Source organism: Aulonocara sp. 'chitande type north' Nkhata Bay, linkage group LG23 (assembly GCF_057382095.1).
Source record: "Aulonocara sp. 'chitande type north' Nkhata Bay isolate Kocher_YH1m ecotype deep benthic linkage group LG23, A_spYH_male_GT1.1, whole genome shotgun sequence".
In the NCBI taxonomy this organism is placed as follows: Eukaryota; Metazoa; Chordata; class Actinopteri; order Cichliformes; family Cichlidae; genus Aulonocara; species Aulonocara sp. 'chitande type north' Nkhata Bay.
Window position 1 is genome coordinate 48,263,395 of NC_141365.1, and position 12,593 is coordinate 48,275,987.

The 12,593-nt window shown below is 40.7% G+C and overlaps 1 protein-coding gene across 1 annotated transcript in view; it reads left to right on the forward strand.

Annotated features, from left to right (window-relative positions):
- LOC147302870 (protein NLRC3-like) overlaps positions 1 to 12,593 on the forward strand; it is a 267,565-nt gene that overhangs the window by 149,569 nt on the left and 105,403 nt on the right. Inside the window, exon 9 of the mRNA XM_086284396.1 lies at positions 2,661 to 2,858. Coding sequence (XP_086140522.1) covers positions 2,661 to 2,858 — 198 coding nt within the window. The remainder of the gene's footprint in view (positions 1 to 2,660; positions 2,859 to 12,593) is intronic.

A 12,593-nucleotide genomic window follows, 5' to 3' on the forward strand; every position in this document is an offset into this window, starting at 1 on the left:
TCACATCTTTAGTTTTGGATGTTTAACTGCAGATTGTTTATGTGTTTATAGCACATTAATTACAGCAGCAGCGTTGACCACAGTGCTGTACAAGAATCCAAAATAACGATTAAAATAACTCCTAATATTAATATCACACATCAAATATCAAATAACTCTCATGCTGTATTAAAAGCCAGTGAATACAAATGTGTTTTCAGAGCAGATTTACAGAGACTGACAGCAGGAGCTGGGGCTGTTCGATAGAACGATGTATATATGATGACCATATGAAAACGTCTATCGTTTCATATCACGCTCTTTGTTTCCTGCTTATGTGTTTGTGTTTTCCAGATAAAGCTTTCAAAATAAATCTGAAGATCCTGTTGAGAGTTTTCAAAATAAACACAATACAGTACTGCGGTCGCTCGTTTATCGAGTTACGTTCTAAAAATAAGTCTCAGAATGAAGTAGCAGCTTTATGTTTTACAAGTATTATAGAAGTTTTAAGGCAGTTAAACCCTCACTGCACACTTTCTACACTTTTCTCAGACAGGCATGAACATTTTCACACTTTTCTCTCTTGTTTAAACAAAGTTCAAACCTTCATAGAAAAATAAGTTCATTATTAAAGAGTGAAAGCAAAGTGTTTCTGAAACGTGTCAAATCAGCCTTTGCTGGCATTAAATGAGCTTCTGTGTGAGGAGCACTCGTCCATGGCCTGGGCTCCTCGCTGTCAGGTAAAGTTTCATAAAGCTTTTGAGTTTTTCTGCAGATAATGTTGGTGTCCAGCACGATGTTCTTTTTCCTGCGGTCACTGAGCCACAAAGCCAAAGCTGACTCCATCCTTACGATGTTCTTGTTGTGGACAGTTACAACCTTTTTGCCTCCTTGTTGAAACTATGATGGTCAGCATCTTCCTCTGCCTTTGGCTGCTACCACAGCTGCAAAACGTCTCGTCATCATTGTTGTTTGTTGGGACAAAACGTACAAACATACAGTGCAGCACTGCAGAGTCACACTGCTGTAAATTTGAACACATTCTGTACTGTACAGGAGACACGGCACGAGATTGGCTGACAATGGTCTACAGCCAATCAGGACGCAGAACACAATGCGCTGTAAAAAACAAAAACATGCAAAATTGCACAAAAAAGATCAGCGAAACAGCGAGGCCGCCAAAGGTAAACTGTGTTACAGCGAGGGACCAGCGTATATGTGGTTGTTGGGACGATAAATGTCTTTGAGCTTGTGTCAGAAGACGAGCTGCAGCTTTCTGGACCAGCTGCAGTCTTGCCAGGCAGGTCCCACTAACTCCAACATATAAGGAGTTACAATAATCCAGCTGGGACGTCATGAAAACGTGGATCGCCCGTTCAAGGTTTTTAAAAGATAGAAATGATCTCACCTTAGATAAAAGCCTCAGTTTGAAGAAAGACCGCTGTACAACTGAGCTCAGCTGTTTTTCAAATTGCCGTCAAATATAAGCCCCAAATGTAATAATGCGATTTAATAAAAGAGCTGAACCAGTCTAATAGAGCGCCCTTGATGCCGCCATGCTCCAATGGTGAGGTCAAGATGCTGTGGTCAAGGCAGCGGTCAGATCCAAAAGCACAGCGGAGTCTCCTGATCAGTGGCTGATAAAAGATCATTAAGAACTTTCCAAAGTGCAGTTTCAGTGCTGTGAAGAGCTTTAAAACCAGACTGAAACCTTTACAACAGATTGCAGCTGAACAAATATAATCTTTTACAAAATCTTCGACAGGAAGGGAAGCTTTGAAATAGGCCTGAAATTTGAGCGGACAGAGGATCCAGATCAGGTTTTTAGTACAGGCTGTACAACAGCATGTTTCAAACAGGCTGTACAACACCTGAACTAAGACTGCTGTTAAAAATCGCTAAGATGTCGGAACCGACAACCTTTAAAATCTTTTTAAACACGTGTTGGAACAACTTCATTTGGACAAGATGATGTCTTTATAGCATCACATCGTTCCTCCACCTGATCAAAAACAGCTGAGCAGGTGAATATTTTAGCCCCGGTGCGATCTCGGGCGAGAGTATCGATGATGGCCAAAGGGCAGCGTCCAGCTCTACGGCCGCTGAAGAGCAGACTCAACAGACGCGCGTGATGTGGATCCTACTGCTCTAAAACTGGAGCTTCTTCAATCCATTAAAGAGACACAAAACCACAAAGACTTGTATAAAACTATCTTCCTTTATTCTCGATGCTTAAAGAGGATTTTGGAAAATTCGAGTTTTGCCTCTTTATATTTATGGTGGGGATGCAGAACAAGGAGCAAAGATGAATGTGATGCTGAATCAGCAGAAGACTTGGACTCATTTGATTCCAGCTTTGATATCATTGATTTCAATATGTCCATTTCTTTCACACTTCACCTTTAAAAGTGACGCCATGTGGTTCCTGGAAGGAAAAACACGACTTTTTCAAGTCTTTGTCCTGTTTTTATGAGAAATGTACGACTTTAATGTGAAACATTCAGAGTTTTTTCTCTTGTTGTGTTTGTTTGAAGCTGCTTCCTGTTGGCTTCAGCTGTTTGGAGTTTCCATTTTCTAAACTTCTACATTCTGAACCTTCTTCAGCTCTGAACAGATGATGAAACACTGAATGATTTCAAGCACTTTGTCTAATAAACTTACATCTTTCATTCTTTATACAGATTGAAGAACTGTGATTTGTCAGAGATCAGCTGTGATTATCTGGCAGCAGCACTGAAGTCCAACCCCTCCCATCTGAGACAGCTGGACCTGAGTAATGACTCCTCCTCTTCTTCAACTAAGAACAACCTGCAGGATCCAGGAGTGAAGCATCTGTGTGGTTTCCTGGAGAGTCCAGGATGTAAACTTGAAACTCTGAGGTCAGTCAGCATGTTTTAGTTGTGCTGAGATGAATATGATGTGAAAGTTGTGCTGACACTAAACTGCAGACATCAGGCTGATATTATACTGATCCACACTGAGGATCTTCATGGTAAAGTCCGTTTTCTTCTTCTCTGGTTTAGTCCATTGACTGCAGCAGAACAATGTTCACATTTTTTTTAAACAATGTCTTTTTTATTAAGAGTTTTCCTTTTATACACGTAAACATCAACGTATATATTATACATATAAACAGAAAGAGAAGAGAAGGATTACAGATGATCTGTACATTAGGGTTAAGTAGTACATTTAAGCTGTGAAATGAGTTCAAAAATGTATCTTTGGCTGTGAAATAAAAGAAAAAAAAGAAAAAAGGGAAAGAAAGAGAAAAAAGAGAATATAAACAAATGTATAAAATATCCCAAAGTAACAAAATCCCTGCAAAACAATCCCATTCATTCCCACCCAGGTCACTGCCTGCACCCGCACACTGTATTTCCACACCTGACTTAAGAGAGTTTGCTGAAAAATTCTTATAGATTTTGAAAAGCATCAAGGAAGGGTCCCCACATGTCTTGAAATTTCCCAGTGGAGTTCTGAAGTGAGTGTCTTATCTTTTCCAGTTTTAGACAGGCCATGAGGTCATATAACCACTGTTTGTGAGTGGGAGGGGCAGCGTCCCGCCACCTCAGTAGGATTGCCCTCCTGGCCAACAGGGAACAGAATGATAATGCCTGTTTTTTTAGAGGTAGAAGCACCTCATTCCCACTGATGCCAAACAGAGCAAGAAGGGGGCCGGGGGCCAGCGTCACACTGAGAATCCTGGACAGGGTACGAAAAACCTCTGACCAGAACTGAGTGAGATTGGGACAAGACCAGTACATGTGGACCAGTGAGGCTTCAGCAGTTTTGCATCTGTCACAATATGGAGAGATTTCAGGGTAGATACGGGATAATCTGGATTTTGAGAAATGGGCTCTATGCACCACTTTGAACTGGATTAAACAATGGCGGGCACATAGTGATGTTGTGTTGACATGTTTGAGTATAGAGGCCCATGTTTCGTCAGAGATTGTCATGTTTTAAGTCTTCTTCCCACAGTGTCTTGAGCTTGGATGAAGAGGTATGTGTCAAATTTAACATTTTATTGTAAAGCAAGGAAATCAGCCCTCTATTGGTGGGATTGAGTTGTAGGATAGTTTCTAGTAGTGTAGGCTCTGGTGGAGGGCTTGAGCCTGAAGTCTGGGAACAAATAAAGTGCCTGACTTGCAAGTATCTGAAAAAGTGTGATGGTGGAAGAATATATTTATTAGCAAGTTGTTCAAATGATGCTAGTTTGTTGGCTATGAATAGGTCCTTGAAGCAAGTTATTCCACTTCTGTGCCACTCCGCAAACCCACCATCCTGGGTAGAAGGTTTAAAGAGATGGTTAGATGCAATGGGGCTGAGAAGGGAGAAGTCACAAAGTTTAAAATATTTCCTAAACTGGCCCCATATTTTTAATGAGTGCACCACTACAGGGTTGGGAATGAAGTTGAATGAAGAGGATGAGAGTGGAGAACAAAGTGCAGCTGGTAAGGCTATACTGTTGTCACTATGCAATTCCATAGTGACCCAGTCAGGACAACCACTCCGATTATGGTAAAAATACCAAAACACCAAACATCGTATGTTAGCAGCCCAATAATAAAAACGAAAGTTGGGAAGTGCAAACCCACCCTCAATTTTAGATTTTTGAAGATGCATCTTATTAAGCCTTGGGCGTTTACTCTGCCACAGATAAGATGAGATGACAGAGTCCAGCTTATTGAAAAAAGTGTTGGGAATGAAAATGGGTGTGGCCTGGAAAAGGTATAGAAATGTGCGGCCTGAATTGATACGTCCTACCAGAGACATAGAGAGTGGTGTCCAGTGGGTAAGGGACCGCTTCACTTGGTTCAGCAATGCACTCACATTTTCTGTGAAAAGGTTTTTATGTTTTTTTGTCACTGTGATTCCCAAATATGTAATTTTTGTCCTTTCAACTCTGAAGGGCAAGCAGGTGAAGTCTAACATACTGGCTTTGCTACTTAGCGGGAAGAGCTCACTTTTATTAAGGTTCAGTTTATACCCTGAAATCTGACCAAATTGACTAAGCAGATTCAATGCAGATGGTAGTGAGGCTAAGGGCTTAGAAATAAAGAGCAGGAGATCATCTGCATAGAGCGAGACCTTATGTTCTGTATTGTTTCTCCAAATGCCGTGTACCTCTTTGCAACTGTGGAACGCAATGGCAAGGGGTTCTATGGCCAGATCAAAAAGCAGGGGGCTGAGAGGACATCCCTGGCGTGTGCCTCTGTGAAGTTTGAAAGGTTTTGACAATTGGAGGTTAGTTCGTATTGTAGCAGATGGTTGAAAATAGAGTAATTTAATCCATGAAGTAAATTTTGCTCTAAAGCCAAATCTATCAAGGACTGCAAAGAGATAATCAAACTCAACTCGATCAAAGGCCTTTTCAGCGTCAAGCGAGACCACACATTCATCAGAGTCTGTAGAGCTGGAGTAGACTATGTTAAATAGCCTCCTTATGTTAAAATATGAATGACGACCTTTAATGAAGCCTGTCTGGTCTTTCGAAATAATTTGTGGAAGAACTATTTCTAGTCTACGGGCAAGTATCTTGGCTATTATTTTAACGTCTGTGTTCAGTAGAGAAATGGGTCTATAGGAGGCACATTCCAACGGATCTTTTCCTTTCTTTTTAATAAGTGTAATACAGGCTTCATAGAATGATCGAGGAAGAGATCCTTGTTCCTTGCAGTCTGTGAGGGTTGCACTAAGCTGCGTGGACAGTAATGAAGAGAAGTGTTTGAAAAATTCTGACGGAAAACCATCCGGACCCGGACACTTACCAGAGTGCATCGAAGCTATAGCCAAGGAAACTTCTAACTGGGAGATGGGTTCATCCAGCCTTGTTTTAAGTTCTGGTGGAATTTCAGGAATGTTCACATTTCAAACAGTGATACTCAACGTATGGCCCGCGGCCCACACGCGGCCTGCCCACCTTTCCTGATTCAGAGAGAGGGGACCCTGATTAACTGTGTAGCTTCTTCCTCACAGTTCTAAGTATCAGACACAACAATGAATAATCCACAGCCGACTGTCTTTAGCAGGTCAAAGGTCACGGCACACAGCAGACAGTCAGAAATATTCTAACTCTGATCATTTATCAGTTGTGACACTGTGAGACTTGATCAGAGGTGTGATCATCACAGCAGAGGCCTTTGTGTCAAAGTCACTGAGGATCAAACAGAAACACATGAAGCAGATTTTCCTCTTCTGGCTTTTTATAGCAGATAACCTTCAAAATATTCTGCAGTCGATCAAAAACTGAAGCAAACCATGAAGCAACATGTGAACATGAGCTGATGCTGCTGAAGTGAAGCAAAGTTACAGAGGTTTGATTACAGACACAGCTGAGAGTTTGTAATCTGTCATCATTTTAAAAAGTTTCCATGGAACAGCAGAAATGAGGCTTTACTGTCAGAGGCCGACAGCACTGAACACAACAGCAGACTGGTGGCTAATAAACAGTGAATGATGCAGAAACAGATGTTTGAAGCTGTTCTTGGAGTACACTGAGAGAGAGAGAGCTGTGCAGGCAGGAACAGCCAAAGTCAGAGAGAATTCATGAGCATATTGATCAAACGTGAAGCAGAGTTTGGATCTTCTTTTGCTGCTGCTTCACTCAGTTTTGGTTGGAGACAGATGAAACCTGCAGCTTCAGGATCTGTGAGCTGTCCACTTTCAGCCCCGACGGCGTGTCCGTGTACGTGCCGTCGAGTGAACGATCCACGCTCTGTGTTTCCATCTTTGTGTGTTTAGCTGCTCTCATTTACTGTTTTAGCTGTTTGCTGCTTGTTGAAATAGTTTGTGAGCTTTAACCTGAGATTCTGGCAAAATACATTTATATTAAACATCGATTCAGGATTGAATGAATCAACATCGTTTTATTCAAATTAAAACCATTTAAATGGGAACATGAATTTTTTACAGCCGCCTCTAATGCTGGGTAATGTCAGCTGGTCCATGTGCAGCTGGCTGTGAGGCTCAGGGAGCGTCTACAAAGTGCAACACTGAAAGAACATCATCCATAAATATTGAGTAATAACTGGACACTCATACAGCGAGACTCAAATGCCTTTAAACATCAGCTTATCCTGCTGATCCAAGTCCAACACTGAGTTTGTAAAAACATGTTTGTCAATCATTTTGTTTGGTTTCTGAGGAAAATGATTCAATAACTTGCTGCTAATACACAACATTTCATCATATTTCCTCATAACCCTCTTTTGTCTGACCATTTGATCCCATTTGAATTTGCAATAAAGGATCCACAGAGTTTGGTGACAATAATGACAGTAGATGTTTGTGTGAAAGTGCTGGAAGCAAATGAGTGTGTGATGTTCTTTCAGTGTTGCACTTTGTAGACGCTCCCTGAGCACTGGTCTCACAGCCAGCTGCACATAGAGACCAGTGTTGTTAGTCCAGGTCAGAAGATGACTTGTTGGAATGAAAATGAGCTTGTAGTTTGTCTGCTTTAATAATGTGACTGGAAAAAGGTGTTGGACTTCAAATATGTCCATTTCTGTCACACTTCACCTTTAAAAGTGAAGCCATGTGGTTCCTGGAAGGAAAAACACGACTTTTTCAAGTCTTTGTCCTGTTTTTATGAGAAATGTACGACTTTAATGTTCTTTTTTTTTTTTTTTAACTAAATTTTTATTATAATTTACAACATTGCAACTTGTACTTGTCAGTGTTCACAAGTAGGACAGTTACAGGAACCGCAATGCAGAAATGTAGATTAAAATAAGAACTGCAATTAGGAAGCACAAAACAAAACTGGGAAGCAAAACAAAACCCAAGCAAGCAAACAAACAAACAGACAACAACAAAAACAAAAAGAAAACAAAAACTTTATGTAATATTAAATAACATGTGACAAACTTAGCCATAAATGGACAAAACGAAACAGACCTATGCTAAATTATTGAAACAGTAAAGCATGTATGGGTCGCCAACGCTCAGTAAACAATTCTCTCTGAATCCGCAGAGCAGATGTTATTTCCTCCATCTGGTAAATTTCTCTTGCTTTATCAATCCACATATTATATGAAGATGGGTCAAGATTCAGCCATTTAATAGTGATACACTTTAGTGCTGCTGTAAGATTCTTAAGAGATACGTTTTATTGTTTCCCGCAAAACCATTTGGTAAGACTCCTAAAATGGCTAACTGTTGGTCTTTTGTTAATGGTTGTTGGAAAACTGTACTGAGAACTTTAAATATGTCATTCCAAAGTGAGCAGATTTTTGGGCATGACCAGAATATATGTGAGTGGGTTCCTAAAGAAGTACCACAATTTCGCCAGCAGGTGTCAGGATTTGTAGGCTTCATTTTGGCAATTATCTCTGGGGTTCTAAAATATCTCATGACCACCTTCCATTTAAATTCTCTCCACAGCCCAGAATTAGTCACCAGATGGGCTTCACCGAACACCTCTTCCCAGGTGTCCTCTGAGATTTGAGTGCCAGTCTCAGCTTCCCACCTTGCCTTAATATCCAAAGTTGCATTTGTATTGAAACTCATAAATGCGTTATAAAAATGACTGATTAATTTTGGGGAGGAATTACTTTGAAATGTTTTTAGAAATATTTCCTCAATGGGTGAGGGCTCCAAAACTTGCCTCCATTCTTTATGTTTTGTCAAAAAGCTTCTTAGCTGCAGAAATCTAAAAAAGTCAGAAGAAGGAAGCCGAAACTGACCTCAACTGTTCAAATGAGCTCAGGTGCCCATTCCTCACAACATGACAAAGTTTATGAAGCCCGCTATTTGACCATGCTCTGAAGCCAGAGTCTTCCACAATAGGAGAAAAACCCTGCAGGGAGGAGAGCCTTGATAACATTGAAATTTCTTTTGGAAGACCAAATGATTGTTTGATTCTACGCCAAATCTTTAGTGTGACCCTCGTCCGTTCCCCCATATGCACATTTTTAATTGAAATGTTAGAACAAAGCAGGGATTCCAATGATCTTTCGCACATTGTCTTCTCAATGTTTAGCCACTGAGTTTCAGACAAATCCCGCACCCATACAGTCAGGGGTCTCATGAGCTGCCCAGAAATAATATTTCAGGTTTGGAACAGCCAATCCCCCCTGCAGCTTTGACAGTTTTAATGTTTGGAACTTGATCCTTGGGCGTTTGCCTTGCCATATAAATTAGGAAAAAAGTTTATCTAAATTATCAAATGTAGAGTTGGGAATGTTCATAGGCAGCATTTGAAAAAGGTCTAGAAGTCTTGGCAATACATTCATACGTATACTCTCGATCCGACCCAAGAAAGACAGAGGCAGGACTGTCCATCTCTCTAAGTCTTTTTTTATTTTTGCAGCTATAACTTCATAATTTATTTTAAACAAGTCTGATAATGAGTGAGGAATTTGAATTCCTAAATACTTGATACCTTCGTTTGGCCATTTAAAGCCACATCGCTCCTTGAATGTTAGTGAAATGTTTCCTCCTATATCCATTGCCAATGTTTTGTCAATATTAACTGTGTAACCAGAGAGGTAAACGTATGTACTAATAATTTCTTTTAAATGAGGTAAACTGACTGCAGGATTTGAAATGTATAAAAGTACATCGTCTGCATAGATGGACAATTTATGCTGTTCTCCATTAATTGAAAGGCCCTGAATTTCATGTTCTGATCACCACCTGCACTCATGTATATATCTATCTACTTAGCACTTTTAATTCTTATTCTTATTTTTATTTTAATGTCTATTTTAGCGTAATTTATGACAGTATGTTTGCACTGAAGCACCGCAGCAATTTCCTAATGTTGTAAACCTGCTCAACATTTGGCAATAAAACCCTTTCTGATTCTGATTCTGATTCATCTCTAATCAGAATCAGAATACTTTATTGATCCCTGGGGGAAATTATTTTTTTGTTACAGTGCTCCATTATAAACCAACATAAACCAACATTAAGACAAGACAGACAATATGCTAACTAAGAATAGTACAATATATACATATTAGGGGTGCAACGATACACAAAATTCACGGTTCGGTTCGGTTCGATACTTTGGTGTCACGGTTCGATATTTTTTCGATACAAAAAGAAATGTTCATGCCTTTTTAATTTGTCATTTATTAAAATTATAAATATATATTTTAACTCAAAAGTACAGTTTTTAAATTTAACCCTAACCCTTGTGCGTGTTTTTTATTTTGACAGCGAATGCGCACCTGGGGACCACTTATGTGCAGCCCTGGTTACAGTGGGGCAAAAAAGTATTTAGTCAGCCACCGATTGTGCAAGTTCCCCCACTTAAAATGATGACAGAGGTCAGTAATTTGCACCAGAGATACACTTCAACTGTGAGAGACAGAATGTGAAAAAAAAATCCATGAATTCACATGGTAGGATTTGTAAAGAATTTATTCGTAAATCAGGGTGGAAAATAAGTATTTGGTCACCTCAAACAAGGAAAATCTATGGCTCTCACAGACCTGTAACGTCTTCTGTAAGAAGCTTTTCTGTCCCCCACTCGTTACCTGTATGAATGGCACCTGTTTGAACTCATCATCTGTATAAAAGACACCTGTCCACAGCCTCAAACAGTCAGACTCCAAACTCTGCCATGGCCAAGACCAAAGAGCTTTCGAAGGACACCAGGAAAAGTATTGTAGACCTGCACCAGACTGGGAAGAGTGAATCTACAATAGGCAAGCAGCTTGGTGTGAAAAAATCAACTGTGGGAGCAATCATCAGAAAATGGAAGACATACAAGACCACTGATAATCTCCCTCGATCTGGGGCTCCACGCAAGATCTCATCCTGTGGGGTCAAAATGATCATGAGAACGGTGAGCAAAGATCCCAGAACCACACGGGGGGACCTGGTGAATGACCTGCAGAAAGCTGGGACCAAAGTAACAAAGGTCACCATCAGTAACACACTACAACGGCAGGGAATCAAATCCCGCAGTGCCAGACGTGTTCCGCTGCTGAAGCCAGTGCATGTCCAGGCCCGTCTGAAGTTTGCCAGAGAGCACATGGATGATACAGCAGAGGATTGGGAGAATGTCATGTGGTCAGATGAAACCAAAGTAGAACTTTTTGGTATAAACTCAACTCGTCGTGTTTGGAGGAAGAAGAATACTGAGTTGCATCCCAAGAACACCATACCTACTGTGAAGCATGGGGGTGGAAACATCATGCTATGGGGCTGTTTTTCTGCCAAGGGGACAGGACGACTGATCCGTGTTAAGGACAGAATGAATGGGGCCATGTATCGTGAGATTTTGAGCCAAAACCTCCTTCCATCAGTGAGAACTTTGAAGATGAAACGAGGCTGGGTCTTCCAACATGACAATGATCCAAAACACACCGCCTGGGCAACAAAGGAGTGGCTCCGTAAGAAGCATTTGAAAGTCCTGGAGTGGCCTAGCCAGTCTCCAGACCTCAACCCCATAGAAAATCTGTGGCGGGAGTTGAAAGTCCGTGTTGCTCGGCGACAGCCCCAAAACATCACTGCTCTCGAGAAGATCTGCATGGAGGAATGGGCCAAAATACCAGCTACTGTGTGTGCAAACCTGGTAAAGACCTATAGTAAACGTTTGACCTCTGTTATTGCCAACAAAGGTTATGTTACAAAGTATTGAGTTATATTTTTGTTATTGACCAAATACTTATTTTCCACCCTGATTTACGAATAAATTCTTTATAAATCCTACCATGTGGATTCATGGATTTTTTTTTCACATTCTGTCTCTCACAGTTGAAGTGTACCTCTGGTGCAAATTACTGACCTCTGTCATCATTTTAAGTGGGGGAACTTGCACAATCGGTGGCTGACTAAATTCTTTTTTGCTCCACTGTATATAGCTCATCATATTGCAGCCACAGAAATTATTTTGTCCATGAAACCATAAAGCTGCACTTTCTTTTTGCCTTATAGTCTGATTTGTCATAACTTTTCCGTTTTGTGGTAAGCTTTTCTTTGGCTGTCACTTCTTCACCCTGACCTGTCTTATTTGGCTCAGCAGAACTAAAATATATATCCTGCTGCTTTTACACACGGACTCACATAAGCTCAGCGATTCTCTGCGCGATCAACCTCTCACATGTTTAAGCTGCGGGAGATTTCACTTGTCATGTTTGCATAGTAAGCTAACGATTAATAAGACGATGTCAGAGGAATTGGTGCACAAATTATCACCACTCACCAATCAGTGCTGTCGCTCTCTACACACAGTTCGCGCGATTGCAAAGTGAAAGCAAAAAACAATGCCAATGACATAATTACCCAGCTACATTTCCGAAAGAATGCAAAAGCATTGACATATATTTTTCCTTCCTACAATAGCCCGACGGGCAGGGCAGAGATAGATTTTGGTAGCCCGACTGGAAAAATCGCTAGCCTCAGGACGTCGGGCTAGCGATATTGCGAGCCCTGTATCTGACTGAGGAATCACTCATCTTTGGAAAAGAGAGTTTATTACAGAGAAATGTCTCTTTCCAAAATAAAAGCTATACTATACGCTTCTTCTGGGCTATATTCTCAGCAGCATATTAAACATATCAGGTCCCCATAAGGAGAATCATGTGCTAACGGCTGTCTAAATGACTCTGGTAAAGTTTGTAGCATGCGTGCTTGTTGTTTTTGTCTGCTTCCACTTG